The following is a 26861-nucleotide window of genomic DNA, read 5'->3' as shown; positions in this document are numbered from 1 at the left end:
AAGGTGCCACAAGTCCTCCTTTTCTTTTTGCGAATACAGACTAACACGGCTGTTACTCTGAAACCAATCTTTGTGTAAGAAGCTTTTATAACTACCTCCACTATATTAGCTTCACTGAGACTGTATTGTAGCCAATAAGGTAAGGCTGGCACCCTGAATTTGTTAGAAGATCAACAAATCTGTCTACCCCAAAAACATTGAGGGTGCTACAGTATCTATATTTCAATCCAGTGTTAAGTGATAGTGCTCAGGTCAGACTTGGACAAAGTTAACTTATCTACTGAGAATACTACTACGGTTTGACCTCCAAATGTGAATTAAGCTCCTCCAAGCTGAAAGTTGGGGCTGCATCTCATCCTTGTAGTCCTAGGAGAGAAGTTCATACTTAAAAGAACTGGAGCTGCTATCCATAAGCATGTCTATTTATGTCTGACTGGCATGGTAGGGTAGAAGCCACTGTGGTATAATGAAACAACCTAATGTAGTATAGATTCCATACTAACTAGAATTAGTTGTGTACCCTTATAGCAGAGCAATTCTAATCAATTATAGTACTCATTCTGAGGCACCAGAGGGTAGAGGGGAAAGGGTGATTCCTTCAGAACGTAGCTATCCGGAAATCCATTTTCAGGGATAGGGTATGAAAACACTACAGTGTTAAAAATCCGGAGAGCTAATGCATGTCTCCCAATCTACCTCTCTCAAATACGTTAGTTATTAAGAATGTTAGGTATCCACTTTACCACCTGCAACCATACAGCCTATTGATTACTAATTTTCTATGGATATATTTCAATTTGCCTGGTGGTGTGTATTAAATAGAACCCATGGTATGGAAATATTTTTATTTTAGTACTATTTCAAACACGCTGCACTAATTCTGTAATATTAGATTTCAGTAAAATATTAAGCAAAATATTATTTAATGAAAACGTCTGAGCTTAATACCCACTCATAAATTGTAATATGTCAGTGTTGGACGGAGACAACTGGATTCATTTGCAAGCTTCCAATATCTGTCTCTTAGGACAAATGCAGCTGCCTTTGGTTGTCGTTGACGGGTAAAGATCCCCTTCTTGTTCCCTAAAACACGACTGGTTGCTGTAGATATAAAAAGTCATAAAATAAAGCAGGTGTTTTACAGAAGAATCACAAAATAAAGCATCTGTGTACAGAGTAAGACACCTTTCTTTCCCTGCGGTAATCAACGTGACATGACTAACTCCTCAGCCAAAGGGGAAGAATGTTAGTAGCAGCTTTTCACAACCAAGTTATACAGAAGAAACTTAAGTCACCACCTTCCTATATATGGAAGATGATTACTGTTACGCTGGGTGCGTTAAAACTGATTTAGCTTAAACCACTATGCACTTACATAGGTTCATAGCTGTCAAATGAGTTGTAAATGGCTTTAAGTGTGTGTATGAATGGGCTGTGTTGCTTTAATTAAATGAATTTTAATTAAGCTGGTGCTTAATAGTCTATAACCAGTCTTATCTTAAATAGCTGGGGGTTCTATTTGTGCTCTATTTCTACAGTTAAATCTCACTGAAAAACTTTACTTTGATACTCAATTAGATTTTCTTCTTTCTTCACCCTTAGCCCTGGTCTACGGGGGGGGGGTGGGTGGGAGGGAGGAGGATCAATCTAAGTTATGCAACTTCAGCTATGTGAATAATGTAGCTGAAATCGACATACTTAGATCAACTTACCGTGGTGTCTTCACCACGGTAAGTCAACTGGTGCCGCTTCCCCATCGACTCTGCCTGCGCCTCTCGTGGCGTTGGAGTACAGGAGAGTGCTCAGGGATCGATTTATCGCATCTGCTCTAGATGCTAAATCGCTGCCTGCCGGATCAATCACTGCCCGCCAATCCGGTGGGTAGTGAAGATATACCCTTACCCTGCATTCCTTTCTTTTCCTTTCCTTTCCTGCTGTTCATGCCCTTTTGTCCACCTTACTAGTCTTTTGTTCAGTTTTTAATCATACCAGTCCAAACAACAAATCTTCTCCAAGTGACCTCCAGTTCCTCCATGCTGCATGGTGTGAGTGGAGCCCAAAGCTGCAGTGATTTGCCATTGCAAACTTTGTCTAATTGTCTTTCCACTATTCCTTTTGAATCGGTATCTTTTCCCCCACTACTCCTAATTTTTTTACGCCCATGTCTGTCTGGTCTCTTTAGAGCCTTGTATCTCACATGCTCTTTACTTAAGTCACTGAAGATAGCACCCGTGGAACAGATTCCTACAGAATTCCACCCAAGACAGTGCTCACGCTGCTTCTGCTGACCATCTCTCTGTCACACTTGTAACTCCAACAGATTCTCTGTACTCTGGCTTAAGCTCTGCCCTGGGAACATACGAGACTGGTCATGCACCGGTGGTGGAGACAGTAGCATACAAGATCAATCACTTTTACCATCATGGCATCTAGCCCTGCTGTGCAGAGCCTCTGGGGCTACAGCCAGAGAAGCTGCCTGCAGTGTGATTAATGCAGTTTGCCAGTGTAGGTGCAGTGATGGGAGTTACTTGTGAAACACCTACAGCAACTTTGAGCAGAATTTAGAAAGTAAAAACAGATAGTTGAGGCTGAGCATTTGGGAGGATGGGGAAGAGGAGAGGGTGGAATGAGCAGACTTCACTTGCATTCTGTCGTAGTGCACCGTCTCCACAAACTGGTGATGAAGGTGTTCCTACAGCACTTCTCTTAGTGGTGGGACGCTTTGTAACTCACTCCAGCCAAAGGAGAGAGACCATTCAGCATCGGAAATGCTGCTTTGTGATGAGGTCCTAGCCAGAGACTTGACTTGGTCATGGAAAAATGTCACTTTTCCCCCTGCCTTAATGCAAGAGTTTAGACTGAGCCAGCTTGTTTTTCTAGAGAAACAGCAAAAATAGAATATTTCCATTTCTTACTAAGTCATCATTTTAATGAACTTTGACAGAGTCTAAAGCATCAGAGCCAAGTGGCCTAAATTCTAGCTACATTTCAATGAGTAGCTGTAATGGAAGAGTAGAGAGATTATCCCATTCAAATCCAACTTTGTGACAAGGTTGTGCTCTCAGTCCTAAATCAACTAACATCTAACGGTGCTGATGCTGGAGAAATAAAGGGACCAAGCTGTGGGAGTTGGCTACAGAGGGCGTTTCTGAAGTTCTTCGTGAAAAGCATGAAGTTTCTGCATACCACATAAGGGGGCTTTGAACACTTCAGCTGACCACACAACAGCTGCCGAAAGGACAGACTTATCTTGATTTTTACAGTAAGGAGAAATGCTTGACTGTTTTGCATTTTAAGAACACAGCAGACACTGTAAAAGTCAGTGATCTCTTTCTACACCCACAGTCTGGCTAGAGTACAGCTTTAGCCCCCGTGTTTGTGTATGGATTGGGGGAGGGATAGTTCTATTTTGTAGTGTAGCTATGACTCTCCCCAGTTGCCTAAAGACTTGAGCAGTTTGTTTAGTGTACACTGAACAACGGTACTATTTTCATAACGAGATATGACTAGACTGCCGTTGATATGCTTATGGTGCTCATGTCTTCTTCACAATTCCCCGGAGAGAGCACGTTTTCCAGAGCTGGCAGAGAAAATGAAGTTAAAGGAAGCTTTTGGGATAGATGGTTGTGCTAGGCATCTTTGCCTCTTTCTGAGCCAGTAGCCTGATACTATAGTACTCGCTTCATTCTCCCCCCGAAAAAAGTTGTTCATGTGGAAGAAAGTGACAAGGGAACTTTTAAATAAGTTATGCTGCATTTAACCATCTTCAGTGCTACATATACGAACTAGGTTGTCTAGAACACATGCTTGTACTTAAAATCTTGTACTCTCAATTCCGTAACACGATGTGTGGAGAAAATACTTACCTTTACATTGCAGCTTAAATCTATAATGGAATCCCAGCCTACCTTGATCTGTCATAAAATCAGCAAAGTTCCAGATGAGCTCTCCAATCACATAGTCCTTTCTCTTTTTGTCAAATACTGAATGGTATTCCTTTAGCACAGCCTTTTGGTATTCCTCGCTGAACATAAGAGGTGGGTCCTGTAACCAAAGAAGGGAGAAAAGACTCAAACATAGGACATAGCAGGTGTCAGCAAAGGTTTTCAATTGACTTTTCATATGAAGAGAGTTGTGCAGTTATTCATTCGCTTCACCCACTGCTGAATTATGGGATGTGATGGCTACTTAGCAGAGGCTAGAAGTACCGAAGAAGGGTATCTAATTGAAACTGCGAGGGGAAGTTTTAGATAGTGTTGAATTCATCTTCTACCTATGTTGGCAGTTCCTTTTTGATTCATAGGGGAGAAACTAGTAACATAGTTTTTGATTGATCAACTTCTGAATGTACTTCCTGGCAACGGCTTTTAAGGTGCTACATTTGAAGTGAGCTGTAGCTCACGAAAGCTTATGCTCAGATAAATTGGTTAGTCTCTACGGTGCCACTAGTCCTCCTTTTCTTTTGCGGATATAGACTAACACGGCTGCTACTCTGAAACCTACATCTAAATGGTTTCTCCGAAGCTACACAATCGAATCGCCCCATAATGAACGGACGTTTCTCCCCAGCACCGTACCTTCCTGTCTGCTGAATATTCTCCACAAGTGCCAAAGCACTGAGAGAATATTCCAAGTTGTATCTTCTGGAGGCTTGACCACAAAAGTGTAAATCAGTGAGTGAACTGTAGCCTAAATGTCAGTGATTCAGCTTAAAGGGAAAACTGCAACATCGCAAAAGAGCCAGTTAATGAGTTACACTGTGTAAACCAGTCTATTTTAAGCAGTGTTTTAAGTAAGGAAAACAGGAGAACTAGCTACCACAATCAGAATGTTAAGTTTGACAGGTCTTCAAAGGGGCAAAAAACAATTATAGAAGGCTAGTGGCTCAGAGATTAGGGAAATGTATTCGTGGCTTGCGGCATACAGCAGTGCTTTTACTTAAAGAACTCATCTCCTCAGGTGCCATCTTAGCCCCAGTGAAATCAAGGGCAAAACTCGCTGACTTCAATGGGGCCCAGTGTTTCAACAGTAGAGTCCAGAATAATTTGCGTGGCAGCTGAGGAGTATATTTCACATTGTGTCTAGCGTGTCTCAGAATTAAGGGGTCAGTACATTTCATGGGTTGGTTGGTTGTGACTGACCCTCCCTCCTTGACTGGCACTGTGTTTCCCAAACTGGCACAGCTGCGAAACTCACATTGTGAAGCCCAGCAATTGAATCTGCTCCATATTCGCTCTGGATAATTGGCTTTTGGTAGGTTTCATACCAGCTCTCAAACTGTGTATTGAGTTGCAGCTGAATAACCTCCAGATGGCCGGCGTCATGGTACCAGGAAAAGTAGCTATTTACGCAAATTACATCCACGTATGGAGCCTGAAGAAATAATGTAGAGTAATAGTTGTAACAAACCCCAAAGTAACCTACGTATATTCACAAGGCTACATCCCTCTTTGCTGTAGTTCTACTGACCTACGTTGTTACATGTAGGATCAATTTGGCCCACAGCATTTTAAAACAAAAATGAGACTGCCCACCACCCACCCTATTCCCAGAAAAAACAGGAGGAAACTCACCAAGTCAAGCAGTTTTCCCCATCAACCTATGTTAATTTTGGCATTTTCTTACAGATTAAGGTAGGCAAAGTAGCCAGTTAAACAAGATTAACTGTTTCGTCCCTAGGTATGTTAGGTTTTTTTGGAAATTCCAAGATGTGTCTTGGATCTGGTTGTGCATTTAAACATCCTTTTTAACTTATTAGATAACGTGATGATCAACTTAGTGGTCAATTACTTTGAGTAGTGACTAAGTTCATGCATCAGTTGTGTAATTTAGGACTATGCATTCTGCGAGTTGTATGCCATTTCTACCACCTGGACAGTATGACAGAGGGCACTAGCCCATTGAAGATAAAATGATGTTATATGTAACTTATCCAATGTTCTCTTAACATGTTTTGTAATAAAGTTCTGAAATCAGAATTTACAGCGTATAAGTTCTTTAAACCTCTTCTGCGTCTCCCTCAGCTGTAGGAAAAAAGCGTGGAGCATGATGGGGTGCATGCAACTAGCGATAGATGGGACACTGGGGTAATCAACAGCAGTGCCGCCTTTGCTATGTTTAAAACGGAAACGAACCCCCGTGGTTTTGATCCTGTGCCAATGGAAGAAAAGTCATAGCATTCCAAAAGGCCACACATGTTTGCTCTAGGACAACCCAGTTTAGAGAGGAAAAACTAGCTTACTTTGAAAGGAAAATGAAATGGGATTTCTCGCAGGTACTTGGGAAAGTCATTTATATACACCCATCATATGTAGCCGTACAAGCTCATCTAAAAATAGACTTGTTTCAAAGACATGGTATGCTAGAAACATCACAAAGCTTTTTATGTTGTCTTTGATTTCCAAGGAAATTCTATAGGGAGACCAGTTTTCAAACACAAGCACTTAAAGCAAGGCCCTCAATTCTGCATGTAGGGCCCCTGTAGCAGGACTAAGCTGGCAAAGGCTTTCATGGGCCAATGTCCGAGCCCCGTTTCAGAACTCCGGGTAAGCCTCCTGCGGCAGCGAGTCTCAGGGTCAGCCTGCTCAAGACTCGCGCTGCAGAGCTAAGAGTAGCAGTGCAGATGTGTGGGCTTGGGCTGGAGTCCCGTCTTTGAGACCCTCCTCGCATGCTGGGTTTCAGGGCTCCAAACTCGACCGGCTCTATGGCTATTTTTATCTCCGCAGTGCAAGCCCAGTTGACCTGCCACGGGTCTTTTTTTGCTGGGTAGACATACCCTAAGATTAGAGGCTCAAGCCAGGCATGGGGGGTGGTTAGACTATGGAAAGCTAATAGGCATCTGCCCAAGGAGAACAAGAGTAATTTACAATGAGTGGAGACAAAACATTCTTTACTATACTATACGTGGGGCCTGCTCCCATCTGAAGAGGTTTTATTCTATGCTTTAACAAGCAGCCTCTTGCAAGGGAGAGGCTCAGGGGTTAATAGGCACAATGAGGAGTGAAACAACAAAAATCCACAATAGGTTATACAGTTACACAATGGGTCTGATCCTACACACCATTATTGAGAAGGGACCATTCTACTTATTCTCCTGGATTCAGTTTTGCCTGAGTAAAGACTGCAGGGCTGCTGTGCGCTTTGCTTCTCTGTGCAACTCAAATGTTCTCTCCTCCAAAAATCTTTAATAGATTGTACAGGGGGGCGGGCAGAAGAAGAGGGTTATTTAACATTCCTAAAATCTACCCCTTTCCCAGTTTTATTAAGCAAACAAAGGAGAAAAGAAATTAAACTTACACCATGATCATGAGCGTAATTAGCATTTGACACAAAGGTTACGGGTCTGGTAGGATCAATGGCTTTAGTGTGAGCTATCACTGTCCTGTTTACAAACAGTAAAACACAAGTGTCCATCACCAAAAAGGAGAAACAGCCCCACAAAAATCAGCGAACTTCCCCACGCCCCCAACCTTTGGAGTTGGTGTTTACTTTAATAGGCAGGAGTTTTGAAAGTGAAACGGTGCGGGTCTTGGATGGTAGTTATCCCCCACCAAGTGTGTGTAATTCTAGCTAAAAATAATAGGAGTCACAGGGAGAGGAGACTGTTTTGCCTGGGTGAAACACATCCATTGCACAAATCGCTGGAGAGGTGTCCGTCCCAATAAGACATCATAAGCATAACTTAAAAAGAGAAAGAGAGAGGAAGGGGTAGGGGGCCAGTGTCTCTGTAGCCTTCAAGATAAGGTGCTGTGGCCTGCCCCAGCAAGAACAAATGAGTGGTGGTACTCTAACAATCAGAGCTTCTTCAGTATGCAGGCCCAAGCTCTATGCTGGCCTGACTCCACAGTGTTAAGCCAGCAGAGAATTTGGATCCTGTTTTTTCTGTAGTTAGGAATGACCAAACCCTCGACCAATTCTGCCTTACCTGAATCTTAGTCTTGAAGGACTCTCTCATTCCAAATGATCTCCTGTTGGCTCTTCAGAGTTTAGCTCAGAGAACTGGTTAGGAGGCTGCTGCGGGGCATTAAACTCAATATGCAACAGAATAGGTGTGTTGGGGAAATATGTAGTAAGCACATAGAACATGTATACAAATTCCTAGGCTTTACAAAGAAACTCTACAATAGATGAAGGGATCCCTGAACACCTGCCAGACTTCCCAATGCAACTGACCTGAAAAATGAAAAATGATGAGGCACATCCATCACAACTGAGTGTCAACCTCCACACACAAGAACACGCACTTACTTAAAGTAGTAAGCTGCCGGCGATAGCTCCGAGGCTGGCTCATTGGCAACAGACCACATCACAACTGAGGGCCGGTTCTTATCCCTGCGGATCAGCTCTTCCATCACCACGAGATGGTGTGCCAGTGATGCATTCCCAAAGTTCTCCCTCAAAGGCAAAAGGAAGCAAGAGCAGGTCACTAAACTGCTAAATAAAACTCACCTTAAATCCATTATTGACACTAACAATGTAATGAATGGTCTTGGAGCGTAGTGACCAACATTAATCCCTGGTATAAGTCCGTCCACACCAGAAACGAAGATGGCCCTGTATCTCTGGATGGGGATAACTATTTGCAGAACAGCAGCTGGCCTCTTGGATATTCTAGCAAAATACGTTTTACTTCACGCACTCCTTGAACTTGAAACCTGCTCCCTCTTCTCAGGAGCCAAACCACCACCTCTTCCTCTTTCAACTTCCAGCTTAAAATACATACTTCTAGGCAGCCTTTCAGAGACTTCTACAGCACTGCCAAGATTTCACCATCACCCAGCGCAGCTTGTGTGTCTGAAGTAAAGCGGAACCCAGACAAGAGCCTTTGAGCCAAACCTCCCCTCACCCCCAAACATTGGTGGTCTGCTTTAAACGGGCTCCAGAACCAAGCTACCCCTGATTTGGGATTTGGAAAAACAAAACAAGGCTGACAAGGCTCAGATGAACTAGGTTCTCTTTCTACTAAAACCCCCCATGTTGGTAGCTCCAGTTACAGCTTGATTCCCTCGGCCTGCCCCTCTCCCCGCTGGGGATAAGGCACAGCTCGCCCTTGCAGTGTAGCTGGGATACAAGCGTGCTCCCGCCCTGGGCTGCAGTGTAGTTTAGGAAGGCAGGTTGGGCCCATCTACGTTGCAAGACTGAACAGTATGTTAACTATGCTGAGAAACTGCACAGCTGTAGCCTGCTCCATCACACCAGCGAGTGTAGACAGGCCTGACCTCGTCATAGGCTCGTTTTCACATGGGGTCGAGTTCCCGCACATGCAGCTGCGGTCAGTAGGAGCTACAGGTGCCCAGCACACCTGAGAAGACCTTTCCCCGGGCAGGGGCTGTGTACTCAGTAGAGCCGGGGCGCTGGAAATAATCGTTCTTGAGCAGGGAGAAATACAAAGGGTGGAGTGAGCTTTCACACAATCCCTTACGGATCTTTCATCCCCACGCCCGGACACTCGTCAATAACCACAATGCCATACGCGTCGCACAGGTCCATGATCTCCTCTGCGTAGGGGTAGTGGCTAGTGCGGAAGGAATTGGCCCCCAGCCACTGCAGCAAGTTGAGGTCCTTCACGATCAGGGACCAGTCCAGTCCTTTGCCACGGATCTGGGGGAAGAGCAGGCAGGACAATCCATGATGAATAAGAACTCAGTAATACTTTTCACTGCGCTTGCACCTTCCAGGCTTCACAGTCGCTTCCCTAAGCTTGACAGCACGGTTGTGTGTTACACCCGGAGAATCCTGGCTTCAGGCTAAACATGTTGCTACATCCCTCTCTCTCAGCCTGTACCGGCTGGGCTCCATCTGCCCTCCACTCACTTTCACAGGGCAGAGGGACACGATCAGGCTTGCCTGGGTTCCATCCTGAGTGGACAGCATGGGAGCCTTTCGGCTTCCAACACTACAATATTTGTCTGTCTTTGCGAGTTTTAAAAGACTCACACAGAGCTGAAAACTGAATAGTTATGCAGAAGAGCTTTGGAGGGGAGAGGGGCAGAAGGCTCACCAAGGCTGGAAAAATCATTAGTCACTGGAAACAGGGTTTGCTGTTTCCACGGTACCAGCTGAGGTGTTGTGCAGAGCCAGGGTTTCGCAGCTGTGTACCCTCAAACTAAAGTGTGTGTCTCAGTTGCCCACCTGTAAAATGAGGATAATAATGCTTCCCACCCTTTGTGGGGCTTGTCTATTTGGGATTGTAAACTCTTTAGGACAAAGAACATCTCTCAGTAGGCATATCCACAGTATCTAGCACAATGGGGCCTGTTTCTCAGTTGGGGCCGCTATTTGTATCACAGAAGGGACTAAACGGCCTGATGCCCCATGGATGTCTCTGTATAAACCTCACAATGTTACTGCCAACTGCATTTGTGCATCTGGGGAGGGGCTGGTAGGCAATGGACTGTTTCTGGCGGTGGGGCCAGAAACGGCCCCCCACGCCTCACCCCGCTCTGTGCTCTTACATCGGCATCTTCGTGTTTGTTGACTCCATGGAAGTAGAAGGGCTTTCCATTGATGAGAAACTGACTGCTGGTGACATGGACAGTGCGGATCCCGATGGGGAGTGTGTACACATCTTCCGACAGCTCACCGCCCACCTGCGCCAACAGCTTCACCTGGATCCCCAACAGAAACCAGCATCTGTGCTCAACCCTGAGCGCACTGAGGAGAATACGCTCAGTTCTACCTCCCTCCCAGCCAATGCTTCCCTCTCACAGACCCCTTGAAGGCAGCCCATCCCAGCATGGCACTCCCCATCCATTTTACAGCTGCACCAACCCCACCTCTGAGCTGTCCTACACTGGCTGGTTCCTCCACATTCCCAGCCTGTCCCCCTGATGGCACCCACCTCCCCTCCTGGCCTGAGGGATTGGTCAACCCACGGAAAGTGGGTCACAGCAGGAGCCCAGGCTGGGGAAGGTAGAGAGTACAGCAGGAGGAAGGGAGGCAGGCTGGCTGGCTTGGGGACTTGCTCCTCCCAAGAGCTCTGACCTGACACCCAACCCCAACAGCCAGAACCCTCCATTCTTGCTGTCTTGGTAACATAGTGCTCGTCTTTCCAGTGACCAAGCCCAAGACTGGAATTTAGCCGGCTCACAGGCAGCATGCACCTGGGGCTTTGCAAACTGGCTGTGGGTTAGTGGATCTACCCTACATCACAGTTAAATCCCTACTCAGGCAGAGGAGATAAAGACAGACACGTATGACATCTAATCCTCCAAGATTGCACGCTGAAAACAAAGCCAAATGCCTGTATTGTACTAAGGGGGAAAGAGCTCACTGCAGTTGTTAAATATGTGCAGCAGGTTAGCAGTTTGCTCCAGATGGATCATTTATCTCCTCTGTCACTCCCTGGGTGCTCTCCCTCTCTTTCCTTGTTGAATTCTCATCCAGAGCTTGCTAAAGTCCACGGAAAGACTCCCCTTGACTTCAGTAAGAGATGGACAGGGTCCTGAGACAAGACACCAGTGAGGATTACAAGCACTGTGGTAAGATCCTGAAGCCAATGGCCTCGCGTTCCCTCCCCACACAGCCAGCCCTCTCTTGCCCAGTGGCTTGGCTTTCAGCTCAGTAAGCCAAGAAGGTAGCAAACCTTGATTTGATTATGGCACGATTAGCAACACGGTAGCGGGCATGAAATGAAAGCATGTAGGCAGGATTCTTAGGATAGGAGGATTAAGGAAAACAGGCTTCATGATGCCCATGAATTTCTGTAACCCTAGGAGGGGAATGAAATGAGAGACACGCAAAATGAGACAAATATGTGCATGTTACCTCTAGGTAATAAAGGTATCCGGGGTTTTCATGCATCAGATAAGGCCACCAAAGCCTTGGCTCCACCACTTTCAACTCCCCGATCGGTCCCTCTCCCATAGCCACCACTTTCCCCTCTTTCTCCCGTAAATTCAGCGACAAGGAGTAGCGGGTGCTGCCCGTCACCAAAACCTGGTATCGTACCACACCTAACCAAAAGAAAGCATGGAGCAGGTTGAAGACCCTTCTCCCATCAGACATGTTTCCCAGTGACCCCACTGTGATGTGGGTCCTACATCACCAAGCTTAGCAGTGCTGGGTGGTCTCCCAATAATTACATCACTGACATGCTACCTGCTGGACTTCACATTATTGATACATATTAATTGGAGTGACACAGATTGTTTCTTCCCAGTCTGAAAGCCTTGACTTAGAAGCGGTGTTTCCTTTAGAGCAATACCCTGCATTAGTCAAGTTGAAGAATTGCTTCCTCACCCAGCTTCTACATTGTAAATGGTCTGTGGGGACTGTTTGGCTCATGAGCTTGTTACCGAAATAAGAATGGCCATACTGGGTCAGACCAAAGGTCCATCCAGCCCAGCATCGTGTCTGCCAACAGTAGCCAATGCCAGGTGCCCCAGAAGGAGTGAACCTAACAGGTAATGATCAAGTGATCTCTCTCCTGCCTTCCATCTCCACCCTCTGACAAACAGAGGCTAGGGACACCATTCCTTACCCATCCTGGCTAATAGCCATTAATGGACTTAGCCTCCATGAATTTATCCAGTTCTCTTTTAAACCCTGTTATCGTCCTAGCCTTCACAACCTCCTCAGGCAAGGAGTTCCATAGGTTGACTGTGCGCTGTGTGAAGAACTTTTATTTGTTTTAAACCTGCTACCCATTAATTTCATTTGGTGGCCTCTAGTTCTTATATTATGGGAACAAGTAAATAACTTTTCCTTATTCACTTTCTCCACACCACTCATGATTTTATAGACCTCTATCATATCCCCCCTTAGTCTCCTCTTTTCCAAGCTGAAAAGTCCTAGCCTCTTTAATCTCTCCTCATATGGGACCCGTTCCAAACCCCTAATCATTTTAGTTGCCCTTTTCTGAACCTTTTCCAATGCCAGTATATCTTTTTTGAGATGAGGGGACCACATCTGTACGCAGTATTCAAGATGTGGGCGTACCATGGATTTATAGAAGGGCAATAAGAGTGTCTCCGTCTTATTCTCTATCCCTTTTTCAACGATTCCTAACGTCCCGTTTGCTTTTTTGAGTACCGCTGCACACTGTGTGGATGTCTTCAGAGAACTGTCCACGATGACTCCAAGATCTCTTTCCTGATTAGCTGTAGCTAAATTAGCCCCCATCATATTGTATGTATACAATATATGAGATACAAAGGTTTTGCCGCTTCAAATCCAGTCCAAGGGATCAGTGGATGAAAGAAGGTACCGTGTATGAGCTGACACCCAACTATGGCTTGGTACCATAGTGCTCATCTTCCCAGTGACCAAGCCCAAGACTGGAATTTAGTCGGCTCACAGGCACCAGGCCTGTGTGAAATGAGTCTGGTGGGTCTCAGGCCAGTTCCCATTGGACTGGTGTCCCCATCACCAAAATTGCTACTACTGGCCCCATTGCTGGCATGTAGAGTCTCACCCTGAAGAATTCTAGATAGGGCGACCAGAGAGCAACTGTGAAAAACCGGGACAGTGGGTGGGGGGGGTAATAGGCGCCTATATAAGAAAAAGTCCCCAAAACCAGGACTGTCCCTTTAAAAATGGGACATCTGGGCACCCTAATTCCAGACCAAAGCTCAGGCACACACAGGGCAGGACTGGTTGAGCTGGCAATGCCTCTGCTGACCTCCTGTGGAGAGAGGACTCCAGTCTCCAGGGCTGGGTGTTAACACAGTGCTAACTACACACACCTATACGCTCGCTCAGAGCTGGCTTCCTGACTATTGTTCTCCGTCCAGCTCTGTCAGTTTGCACTGAACGACATACCATGGCCCTGCCAAATGAGCTCAGAATCTAAAGGCACAGTCACAGAACACGCCCAGAGGGGAGTGGGAGGGGGAACAGGGAGCTCTCAGACGGTGGGGGGGGCCTGCCTGGAGAATGTTCCTGGGGAGGTTGTTCCAAGCACAGAAGGAGGGCAGGCAGGAGCAGGTGACTGAGGCAAAGAGAGACGGGTAGGTGAAGCCAGGGATGCATGTCAGAGGATTTGACATGCACAGAGATGCAGGGAAGCGCAGGGTTAGGGTGTAGCAGAGGAGAAGCCTGACATTTACACAGCGGGAAATGCGGGGAACATAGCACAGAGTGTCAAGATAAGAGGGACAGAGTATCAGAAAAGGAAACCTGGAAAGTAACTGGCCACTGCTTAATATGAGCTGGGGGTGGAAATCTAAGCCAGATTTGCATTTCCTGTTGCAAGGACCTGCAGCTGTCAGAAATAGGGTGAGAGAAACAATTACCCTTTATAGCACACACCTTGGCCTAGTATCTGCACCTGCACCAGGCAAGCTACAGGGAAAAGCATGTTTTTGAGCAGCTGCCCTCAATTTAACGCTGCAGGGGAAACTAATTAAATGTATTACAAGTGACAGCTCTAAACAGACAGGCGTCCATACATGCGAAATGAAATGGACCAGTCAAGCAAAAATCCCTTCATTTCCCTAGACTCTTATCTGCCTTTGGAGGTTACCTCTCTAGGGATATGAGCCATTTTACTGGACTTTTATATTCTTTGTGTACCTGGAAGATTATGGCCATTTGACATGGCTTTAAAGCAATTGCAATCATTTGGATAGTCATCCTCAATGACATATAATCAGAGGAACAATTTAAAAGGCAAGCTCTAGAGATGCAGCTGAAATAATTAAGACTAATTAAAAGGAATGTAATATGCCTAGCAACAGGGTCCAGTAGACAGAACACTGGGCTGGGAACTAGGAGACCTGGGTACCAACTCTGCAAGTCACTTCACAGCTCCATGCCTTGGTTTTCCCATCTGTGAAAAAGGGATAATGATCCTCTTTTATCAAATGCTTTGAGATCTATGAATGAAAAGTGCTGCGACAATCTGGGGAATCTGTCTATATACGGCTAATGAGTTTTGTTTGATATTGGGGATTGCATTTTGAATGTGGGGCTGGTTGTCTTCTCAGTTGTCTTTTTACCTCCATGTGGAACTGAAATTCCCAGGAGTGGTGACACAGGGTTAACAGTTTCAGAGTAGCAGCCATGTTAGTCTGTATCCGCTAAAAGAAAAAGGAGTACTAGTGGCACCTTAGAGACTAACCAATTTATTTGGGTTAACAGTGGAGAGTTTTTAAAACTTCCCAGGGAAGGACCCTAGGACATACAATTGGCTACAGAAGAACCAGTCTACACAGGTGGGCTGGTAACTAAGTAATGACTCACCTGGTGGGGGCCATTGATCACCTGACAAGGCTGATGAGAGGGTCACACGGCAAAGGAACTGAAGGTTATAAAAGAAAGGCTCTTATTAGCCATGGGGGGCTAGAAGAGGAAAGAGAGCATCCATGCATAAAAGAGGGTACTCACTGCAGCGAGCAGACAAAAGTTCTATGATTTGGAGGAGAAGCTGTAAGAAAAGAAGGAGCCACAATACCCCCCAGAGCACTCTGACCTAAGCCCAAAGAATGCTCCAGAGTGGTGAGGAAACTGAGGTAGGGAAATGCGTGTGTTTAATATTTTGTCTGAATCTTTATATCATCTGTGCTGTCCAAAGTAAGAGGAGTGGTTTAGAATTCCCCTTTGCAAAGCCTGTGTTATGTGGTTCAACTCTCCTGGGTCCCTGAAATGGTAAATGGTGAACCAGTGCTGGTGCTCCGGGAAAGGGCATGGGGCAGCCTGCCTACTCTAAGGTCTTAGGCAGTTGGACTATGGGGTCTCAGGTCTCACGAGGGGGTGGAAACAGAGGATCTGCACCCAACAATGTGCCTGGAAAACCAGAGGCCGTGCCCAACACTGCTGGGACTCAGGAAGTTTAACAGCATGGGGGAACCCAAATGCGCCTGCCTGATAAGTGTCCAGAAGGGGAAGAGCAACTAGGCCTTTGTCAGGCACTTTCGTAGCTTAAACCTGAACCATTTAAAACCACTGAGAGTTTGGCTACTGACCCCAGTGGGAGCCAGCTTGGGGCTTGTAAGGCTACACATGAATACAGGATGCACACAGCTGGGTGCAGAGCGCTACTGAAGGGAGGATGAGGCTGGTTGATCTAGCGTTTAGGGCACTGGTCTTAGATTCTGGAGACCGGCATTCAACTCCCTGCTCTGCCACAGATTATGTGTGAGACCTTGTTTAGGCCTCAGTTTCTCACCTGTGAAACGGGCATAAGAGCCAGGCCCTGCTTCCAGGCAGGCAGTTGTGAGAGTAAATGAATTAAAAGACTGTCAGTGCTCAGGTCTGAGAGAAATGGGGGCCGTGTCAGTACCTAAGATGTGTACACAGAAGGATTTTTATGGGGCATAATGTGTGTGTGTTGAGGTCCAGAAAATTCCTGTGGGGATTTTGTGGAGCTCAAGAAATCATCTCCATTGGCACTGGTCCTTATGCCAGTCAAAGCAGGATTGGCCCTTACACAAAATTCCCCCTCAAGGTGCTACACCTGGATCCTTTCACTAGACTAGATCAGTGCTTCTCAACCTTTCTGGACTACTGGACCCCTTTCAGGAGTCTGATTTGTCTTGTGTACCCCCAAGTTTCACCTCTCTTAACAACTTCCTGCCTACAAAACTGTCACAGCGTACTATTACTGGAAAATGGCTGACTTCCTCATTTCTACCATAGAATTATAAAATAAATTGATCAGAATATAAATATTGTATTTACATTTCAGTGTACCCGAAGCCTGAGCTGCTGCCCGGGGCCCAAGCCCTGCCACCTGGGGCTGAAGCATGTAACTTAGCTCTGTGGGGGCCCCTGTGGCATGGAGCCCCAGGCAATTGCCTGGTTGCCTCCCCATAATGTCAGCTCTGCACTTGCAATCCCCCCAAACCTATCCCATGACCCCCCAGGAAATTATGACCCCTAGGTTGAGAAACACTGAACTTGGCAAATATCTAGATGAGTTGACGTACCCGCTGGAAGACCTCTGCATACGCCGGGTTGAGAACCGTGGACTATACTGTCAGTCAAGTGCCTTTTTTCTTCTTTTAAACCCCTGAAGGATATTTTTACAACTTCTGTGATCAAATGAGCACACGTGGCTGCCCACACTAAACCTACTACATGATCAGTTCAACCCGTCCAAGAATTCCCCAGCAGGAAGTTTTCCCATTGCCTCCGTTGGATAGGAAGATAGTTGCCATCATTGCCTAGACACCTACCAATATTCCCGGCCCAGGCTGTAGTCACAGTGATGTCGTCTATGTAGACAGAAGGGGTTGTATACAACACGACCGGCCGGTGAATTCCAGCGTAGTTAAAGAAATCAAACCTTGTGTTCTGAACAAAATAACCCCTAGGGTACCTGTGTGGGAGGGGAAAGGGTTACATTCCATTTCACAAGAATTAAAAAGCAAAGTACAGATGTTAGCGACTCACTTTACTCCTGCAATAGACCACGTCATCCCATTCAACAAACACTTGGACAAGCGGAATCCAGTAGATATAGTGTACTTGGACTTTCAGAAAGCCTTTGACAAAATCCCTCCCCAAAGGCTCCTAAGCAAGGTAGGCAATCATGGTATAAGAGGGAAGGTCCCCGCATAGATCAGTAACTGGTTAAAAGACAGGAATTACTCCAGATACAAAATTATTCAAGATAATTAAATCCAAAACTGACTGAAAAGAGTTACAAAGGGATCTCACAGAATTGCGTGACTGGGCAACAAAATGGCAGATGAAATTCAGTGTTGATAAATGCAAAGTAATGTACATTGGAAAACATAATCCCAACTATACAGATAAAATGATGGGGTCTAAATCAGCAGTTTTCACTCAAGGAACTGGATAATTCTTTGGAAACATCTGCTCAAGGGGCAGCGGCTGTCAAAAAATGCTTAAGGAACCATTAGGAAAGGGGTAGATAAGAAGATAGAAAATATCATATTGCCTCTACATAAATCCACAGTATGCCCACACCTTGAGGACTGCATGCAGTTTTTGTCACTTCATCTCAGAAAAGACATAATAGGGAAAAGTACAGAAAAGGGCAACAATAATGCTTAGGGGTGTGGAACACCTTCCATAGGAAGCAAGATTAAAAAAGACCGGGAATATTCATTGTAGAAAAGAGATGACTAAGGGGCGATATGATCTAGGTCTATAAAATCAGGAATGGTTTGGGGAAAGTGAATGAGGAAGTGTTATTTACCCCTTCACATAACACAAGAACCAAGGGTCGCCCAATGAAATTAATAGGCAGCAGGTTTAAAACAAACAAAAGGAAGTACTTCTTCACACAATGCACAGTCAACCTGTGGAACTCATTGCCAGGGGAAGCTGCGAAGGCCAAAAGTATAACTGGGTTTGAAAAAGAATTAGGGCAATCAGTGGCTATTAGCCAAGATGGTCAGGGATGCAATCCCTGATCTGGGTGTCCCTAAATCTCTGACTGCATGAAGTTTGGACTGGCCAACTGGGCGATGGATCACTCGATAAATTAGCCTGTTCTGCTCATTCCCTCTGAGGCATCTGCCACTGGCCACTGTTGGGAGACAAGATACTGGGCATTAACAGGGATTAACGGGGCCTAATGTTACTTGGAGGTGCTGAATGAGTTCCTAGGACATGATGATTAATGAGGATAACTCTGGTGTGTAACTTCCACCACTGCCCTGGTAGCAATTCAGTGAACTCACTTAGACTCGTCCCTCATGAACTGAATGGAGCCGGGAGGCAGGGTCTGAGGTGTCAGCGTATTGTTGAGTGCAATGGTGATGCGACACGCAGCTCTGGAGCCGCCCTGAACAATCCTGCTTATGTCTGCCTCGAAGGGGAGGTGGCCACCTTCATGCTCAGTAACCTGCACACCATTGACCCACTGCAAAAGAAGAAACAGAAAGGGTGGGGTGGCAACATTAGATATCACAGGGAACCCTGGGCTGGGGGGAAGAACATGACCTCCCTGAATACTAATACCGGGGTCAGAGCTCTCCTCCCAAGGGCCCACCCCTGCAGCTCTTCTAGGCACTTATCTCCCAGTGGAGTCCCACAAAGCCAACATCACCTTCATGGGAGACTTATCGGGGTGCTTCAGATGCATCAATAACCGGTGTCCTTCAGCCCTGCAATGGGGCAACACTTTCAGCTACTAGCTCAGAGGATCAATGAAGCTAGAACTGGAAAAATACCACCAGGTCCTTGTTCTGAGCCCTCTGCACTTTGGACTCCAGATCTGTGGCTTGGCTCCACTTCTTATTTACAAACAACATAGAAGGTGCAGCTGGACTCGCAAAGGGAAAAAACTGCAGAGTGCTGACTTAGGTCCATAGTTTAGACCTGGCCTACTACTATGTTGGTATAACTCTGTCCGTTGCTCCGGGGTGTGGATTTTTCCCTGAGCGACGTAGTTATGCCCAACTTAACATGTAGACAGAGCTGTCGATGGGAGACCTTCTCCTGCCGACACAGTTACCGGCTCTCGGGGAGGTGGATTAACTACGCCAACGGGAGAGCTCTCTCCCCTCGCTACGGTGGTGCAGCTACATCGGCGCTGCAGTGTTTTTAGTGTAGACCAGAAGTGGGCAAACTATGCCCGCAGGCTAGATCCAACCTGCCAGCTGTTTTAATCCAGCCCTTGAGCTCCCGCTGGGGAGCGGGGTCTGGGGCTTGCCCTGCTCTGGTGTTCCAGCCAGGGAGCAGAGTCAGGGGCTGCTCTGTACAGCTCCCGGAAGCAGCGGCATGCCCCCCCTCTGGCTCCTATGCATAGGGACAATCAGGGGGCTCTGCTCCACACGCTGCCCCTGCCCCAAGCACTGCCCCCACAGCTTCCATTGGCCAGGAACCACAGCCAACGGTACCTGCAGGAGTGGTGCCTGTGGATGGGGCAGCGTGCAGCAGAGCCTCCTGGCAGCGCCTCCACATAGGAGCTGGAGAGGGACATGCCGCTGCTTCTGGAAGCTGCTTGAGGTAAGAGCCAGCTGGAGCCTGCACCCCTGAGCCACCCCCCTGCACCCCAATCCTCTGCCCCAGCCCTGATCCCCCTCCTGCCCTCCGAACCTCTCAGTCCCAGCCCAGAGCTCCCTCCTGCATCCCAAACTCCTCATTCCCAGCCCCAGCCAGAGCCCTCACCACCTCCTGCACCCCAACTCCCAATTTTGTGAGCGTTCATGGTCCGCCATACAACTTCCATACCCAGACGTGGCCCTCGGGCCAAAAAGTTTGCCCACCCCTGGTGTAGACCATAGGTGCTGGAGCTTGGGATGCTGCCACGCCCCCTGGCTTGTAGTGGGTCCCATTATAAACAGGGTTTACTGTTTAGTTCAATGGCTCTCAACACCCCCACTATAAAAATTGTTCCAGCACCCCGGTGTAAACATGCCTGCCGCGTGTTGTCAGAACACACAGAGCTGCCACATTCTTCTATAATACAGGATGTGGGGGTCCCCTAGGGCAGCTTTTACTGTGGGTATCTCGAGAGCCTCTGAGCAGGGCTGAATGCATGGCGAATTGCTCACCGGGCCACCATACTTACAACTATGGAGTAGTAATGGGCACTGCCGACCCGAAGCACCACTCGGGTATTGAGGGCGTTCGGAAGCCAGCTCCTGGGAAGCAGCACCTCCTTCTCATACCAAACCCAGCCAGTGTATTTCCGCAGGTTGGGATTCTGAGTGAGCTCGTTGAAGCTGGCAGGTACTGGCATGTCGATCACAGGCCCACTCTGAGAGGATCAAAGGAGACAGAGGGTGAAATGATTCACTTGAGACTAAAAAGAAAACAGTGTGAAGTTAGGCTTCTGGGTTACAGGGCAAAAAGTTTCACGGGCACATCCGTTGTGGGTCAGAGTCTCATGTCCATCAACTGCTGTAAATTCACCAGGGGTTTCTGTCCCTTTACGTTACTTGGCTTTTTGGATTGGAATGGACCCCTACAAAATGCAAAGGGAAATTCTTCTCTCCCCGATTTAGATTGAACCTACCAGATTCTGCATAATTTCCACCTAAAATCATATCACATCAGGCTGACCGGAAACTCAGGCCCTAGCCCCATCGCAAAAGGCAAATTGTGTCCGAGTTTGGGGTTACGTTCATGTCGCCCTGCACTAACTGTTCAGGATTTACTGGCAATGTAGTTACACCAATTAGCCAGCAGGGAGGGCTGAGGGTTAGTAAACCTTTCATTAACCCACACAGGGCGGGATTCACAAGGAACTTTTACAGCCAATGTATCTATCTGGCTGTTGTGCTCATGTTTCCCATGTGGTTATAACTCTCCCCCTGGTCGCTGCTGACGAACAATCACGTGCATGAATTTCAAACACTGACCTGCACACTTAGTGAAGAGTGCCCGTTTCTGCTCCATCAATTCCAGTCCCCCCGCTGCTACTTTCACAAACTCCTTACACACAGCTGCCCCACACAACGCAGGGCATGGGAACGGCCAGTTGTACAATTAGTTTGTGTTATTTCTACAGAATGGAGCCCCAAGCCCGAACAGGGATCTTTGGACACCTGCCATCACATAAATCTCTTTGGTACTCCTGTGGCGTCCATTCCCATCGTATTTATCCTCACAACACTCCTGAAAGGGCGGGAATTTATTATTATCCTTATTTGACAGATGGGAAGCCCAGAGAGTCTAAGGGCCGGCTTTTCAAAGGTATTTGCGTGCCTCAGGCTGCAAAAGGCCTAGGTTGATTTTTTCAAAAGCACTTAAGCCGGTTAATTTCCATGGGGTAGATATCTAATCTGGTTCGGTGCTTTTGAAAATCCCACTGGCTGTATCTTTAGGCACCTAAATACCTTTGAAAATGTGGCCCTAAGTGCCCTGCCCAAGGTCACCCAGGAAATCTATAGTGGAGCAGGGAATTGAACCCTAACCACGGGACCATCCTTTCTCGCAAATAATTCAGCCAATTAGGCACAATCCTTAAAGTCACTGATCATAGAGAGCAGTAGTAGTATGGCTGCCAAGAATTTGGGCGGTCTGGGGCCAGATCTTCAACGGGTGGAAACTGGTGTAGCCTCACTGACACTGAGTTAGCACCAGATGACAATCTGGCCCTTTGTCTTCTGAGCACTAGGTAGTTTTTCTACAGCTACAAAATGTGGCAAATTCAGTGCGTTTTTAAGCAAGAGGCTCTCGACGATATTTGCACACTGTAAAGGATTAAAACTATTCAGTGATCACAAACTATTCTGTTTGAATCTAAAGTGATTGAGTACCAGCCTATAAATATTAACGCCCCCCTAAATATTAAAAAATAATTGCATGCCTTTCAGAAAGTGTAACCAGTGGCTTGCTATTTTCCCTCCATGGATGACATAAGGAAACCCTAGAGATGGTATAATTATTTCACTATTACAGGTTCTCAAACTATATTACAAAATATAATACTCCATACAGTGTTTGTTCTCTCTCTCTGTCTCTCCCCCCTCTCTGAGATATTATTTCTCTAAGTGCCCCATAATTGCAGCACCTCACACTCCAATGGTTATTCCCCTTTAACAAAATAAACCAAAACATATCATTACATTACACCACTTTGCCTTCTTGTATTCATAACTATTCTGAAGTAAATTCTATATTTACTGTTGACATGTTTTCATTTGGAAAAGATTCAACATTTACTCCATTATTTTTGTATTGGCTATTTGTTAGAATCATTCTATATTTCCCGAATTTTGCAACATTGAGCATGTATAACTACTCTTTAGAGAATGGTATTAATTTCTGAAGTACTAGGATTGCTGTAATGTTTTCTACAGTTCAATCAAACGTTCATACACGTTCCAAGATTCCTGCTTCAGGCCCTTGTGAATGAAACCGAGAAACAATAAAAGCCTGCTCAGTTTTATTGATTAGTATTTGGAAAGCATCTTGAATATGAAAAGCACTACTCAGATGCTAAACATTATTCATGCAATGCAGGAAGTAAACAGCAACTGATTTGCCTCAAGTTAAATAGAAAAGGGGAAGCTAAAATCACATGCCCAGATAACCGGAAAAGAACAGTTAAGTTGTACTACCGAAAGATCCTTTTTTTTTTTTTCTTTCCCTCCCCCTAATACAGTATTCACACCCATGCCTGTGTTTCAGGAAACGGCAAGTGAAGGTCAGGATGGAAACTGATATAACAAAGAGCAATTGGAGGAAAGGGGCTCTTTTTCCCTCTTGTCTCATGCTGATATTTATGATGCTCGTTTCCTGCTTTTCACGAGAGATGGGCCTGAACCAGCCCCCTGATCCGAATCTCACAGCTCCGTTTGACCTCTGCGGAGGACTTGCTTTAAGGGGTTGAACTCCTGGTGCTGGGACCGTGGCGTTTTCACCCATCTGCCCCGTTACAGAGATGGGCTCATGCCACTGGATCCAAACTCCGGGCCTGGGTTCTGGTTCGGGCCCCAAGCCCTGGCGACAAAGGCATTTAACTCGCCTGCAGCGGGGACCCAGTGGAAACTCTCAGCTCCCAGGCTGGCCCGACGTCTCTCTTCGGTGGCCAAGGCCAGTGGCAGATACCCTCTTTGCCACTCCTGCCCCAGCGGTGGCCCCCCCCATACCTGTCTCAGGGGCTTCCGGTACCACTGCTGCACAAACCCCTGGTCCCGCTGCTCCGAGAAGTCGGCCCTGAAGCTCCAGATGCCATTCAGCTCCTTCAGCTCCCTGGAGGCAGACTCCCTGGGGTAGAGCATCCCTCCCCGCAGGGCGAGAGCCTGGCAGCTGAGCAGCAGCAGGCACAGAGAACAGCACAGAGCCATGCTGCTGTCTGCTGGGCAGCTCTGCAAGAGGCAGTCAGCTGAGCCAGGGCCCAGCTGACTGCAAGGAACACTCACATGACTTCCATCTGGAGGCACCTGCAGCCATCTTGCTTATGGGCTTGCCAGGCTCTCTGTGTGCCTGAGACCTGTGACAGAACGTGGATGTGATCCCACTGACTGGGCCATGGGGCCAGGGGATTATAGTCTTTTACCTACACTGAGCCCGATTGCTAGGCACTTTACAGATCCATAAGAAGGCAAGATGTGGCCCCTGTCCTGACAAGCTCACAGTCGAAATAGGATAACAAATATTTCCCAGTGTAACTTGTACAGAGTTTGAGCCAGGTTCTGTTCTCAGGTTTCAGAGTAGCAGCCGTGTTAGTCTGTATTCGCAAAAAGAAAAGGAGGACTTGTGGCACCTTAGAGACTAACCAATTTATTTGAGCATGAGCTTTCGTGAGCTACAGCTCACTTCAGCAGTATGCATCCGATGAAGTAAGCTGTAGCTCACGAAAGCTCATGCTCAAATAAATTGGTTAGTCTCTAAGGTGCCACAAGTACTCCTTTTCGTTCTGTTCTCAGTGACTCAGGATTGCCCACCCCAGGCATTCAGAAATCATTACTCAAGTCGTCATGTTCCCCCTACACACACACACATCAGAACTGTAAAATAATAATGTAGATTCTTTTTAATCTTCTGGGTTTTTTTTTAAACCTTTCAGATGCTTTTGGGTCAGCAAGCATTTTTCCACAACTGTGAGAGCTAGAAGTTAATTTTATTACAATAGGAAAACTGAGGTCCTCACATACTCATATGACTCCAGGAGCTGGGGCTTTAAGAAACACACCACGTATCATGAGAGTTGGCAACCCTGTAGGTAAACCCAGAGGGACTCAACCTAAATAGGTGGAGTTACTCTGAATTTCAATGACAGTAGAAGTTTGCCCTGTGACTTTAGGGCCCAAATTTATTTCCAGGCTGGTAAGAAGGGAGACATGATGTTCATTTAAAATACTTGCGAGGTGCTCTGCTACCATGGTGATGGAAGCCCCATAAGCACATACACAGATGGATATAAACTGGCCATTAATAAATTTAGGCTTGAAATTAGATGAAGGTTTCTAACCCTCAGAGCAGTGAAGTTCTGGAACAGCCTTCCAAGGGGAGTATTAGGGGGGGAAAAAACTGGCTTCAAGACTGAGCTTGAAAAGTTTATGGCGTGGGTGTACGATGAGACTGCCTACAATGGCATCCAGCTGATTTCTGACTGCTATTAGCAAATTTCTCCAATGGCCAGTGGTGGGACACTAGAGTGGGAGGGCTCTGAGTTATTAGATAATTCTTTCCCAGGTGTCTGGCTGCTGGGTGTGACTACATGCTCAGGGGCTAACTGATGGCCATATTTGGGGTCAGGAAGGAACTGTCCTCTGGGCAGATTGATAGCAGGGTTTTCGCCTTTCTCTGCAGCCTGGTGGATTATCTGTAACTTGACATCTTTAAATCATTATTTGAGGACTTCAGTAACTCAGCCAGAGGTGATGAGTCTATTACAGGAATAGGTGAGTCAGGTTCTGGGACCTGCAATGTGCGGGAGGTCAGACTAGATGATCATGATGGTTCCCTTCTGACCTTAAAGTCTATGCCACCGATTCTGCTTGCCTTCCTTAAGCAGTGTGTAGGTGTTACAAAGAGAGGTAATGGCTAAGAAAGATAAGCCACCTGCTTGATTGTAACTGGGGCTATTCCTGAGCGGTACTAGTGAGAGGATGGGACCCTGAGGCCCTGATTTGTCAATTGACGACACAGGGGTGCACTGCTGCACCTGCATGGAACTCCATAGACTCCAGTCCGTCCGCACGCTGTCAGCGGCAGGGTCAGGGCTGTAATTTGGGTAGCAGCTTTCATTCAAACTGCATCCCCCAAACCTCGACGGGATTAAATGCTGTTTAGTGGCAGCGGAGGAAGACTCACACAAAGGCAAGGGTGGGAGGAGATGGTTTCAGATGGATTTTTTTTTTCTGGGTACAGTAGTTTTTTTCTGGTTCACTTCAGTCTCCTGGCTTGCAAGTCAAGTGGCCCCAGTGACTGAGCAGCTGGAAGTTAGTCACTGGAATCTTGTGTCCCAGTGACTCACTTACAGAGACAACAGCTGTTTATTCCAGCATGGTATAAGTGAAGGGATTGGCCCCACTTGCGGGTGATGGAGAAGGGGTGGGAGGTATGTTAGACAGCTTGTGTTCATGGAATGCTTGGCCATGCAGAACACCTGGGTATGATTCTCTGCGCAGCTCTCTTGTTCCTTGGGTCGGCAGGACCCTGTGTCACACAACACATACCCCTCTGGCTGTTTAATGGTTGTTGATTGACATTAAGGGCCATCACATTAGTGGGTGGCTAAAAGCTGCTGACTGAGTGTGGAGATGTCTCAGCTACAGAAGGTTTGGGAAAAGAAAGAAAATAGCTGCAAAGTGGAGGCTGGGCCGTGAGTAACGTGGGCACTGCAGCTTTGATAAGATAATGCTTGAAGTGCACCTCTTAGCAACCCAGCTGATTTTAATTTTTTTGGGGGTTGGGGGCTGGCTCTGCAACCCATAACACACGCACACTGAAGGCCAGGAGGTGACACTCCTTTTTGACCTGGTTGGTTTTGTGCATCCATCTTATTTCATGCCCTTTTCATCTAAGGCTCCACTTGTGCAGAGACATTGCTTTCCCTCTGCCAGCTAGCTAGCCAGAACTGAGCGAGCTCTGTGTCCTAAAATATGGAAACTGAGCATGTGACCGGTGCAAACAAGGTCAGGGTTGCGTGATTCTGAATTGCACCTTTTTATGTTAGGGCAATGGGTCCACCCTAGTACCAGAGAAAGGAAAGTCTTGACTCTTGGGAAATGGGGGATTATTTTTCATGGCTGAGCCTCCCCTCCCATTTGGAAAGCGCATTAACTTAGATGTCTTACATAGCGTGAAAGTGGCTTGTTTCTACCCCAACATTGATGTAACTGTGATGGTTGCAGCTATGCCAGCTTAAGCTGTGTTCTGGTCAGATCCCCTGCACTAAGCAGGGTGGCTTGTGGGCATACCTCGCTGGTACAGGTCCTTATGGGGGTTCTCTCTCTGGGTCGGTAATGAGCCACTGGCCCTGCACTGAGATGCCAGCATTAGTAGTCCGGGCCAGCCTGTTGCTGTCTCATTCTAAACAGCCTCAT

The 26861-nt window shown here is 46.7% G+C and overlaps 1 protein-coding gene across 2 annotated transcripts; it reads right to left on the bottom strand.

Annotated features, from left to right (window-relative positions):
* Positions 1-844: 844 nt before the first annotated feature.
* GUSB (glucuronidase beta) lies at positions 845-23694 on the bottom strand. 2 transcript variants are annotated; one of them, XM_084650737.1, is made up of 12 exons: positions 23457-23694; positions 20429-20617; positions 18594-18775; positions 17118-17260; positions 11767-11954; positions 10455-10607; positions 9473-9600; positions 8248-8394; positions 7297-7381; positions 5197-5373; positions 3909-4044; positions 845-1101 (listed from the first exon to the last, which is right to left on the bottom strand). In XM_084650737.1, the coding sequence occupies exons 1-12, from the start codon at positions 23652-23654 to the stop codon at positions 953-955; spliced, it is 1875 nt and encodes a 624-aa protein (XP_084506863.1). In that variant the 5' UTR covers positions 23655-23694; the 3' UTR covers positions 845-952. The 2 variants fall into 2 exon arrangements, with proteins under 2 accessions (XP_084506863.1, XP_084506862.1); XM_084650736.1 differs by having other exon boundaries at positions 846-1101; positions 9422-9600.
* Positions 23695-26861: the final 3167 nt, after the last annotated feature.

The sequence above is a fragment of the Lepidochelys olivacea genome, assembly GCF_965140295.1.
Source record: "Lepidochelys olivacea isolate rLepOli2 genome assembly, chromosome: 17".
Classification (NCBI taxonomy): Eukaryota; Metazoa; Chordata; order Testudines; family Cheloniidae; genus Lepidochelys; species Lepidochelys olivacea.
Note: the sequence above shows the minus strand (reverse complement) of the source record. Positions and strands in the feature narration are given on the sequence as shown.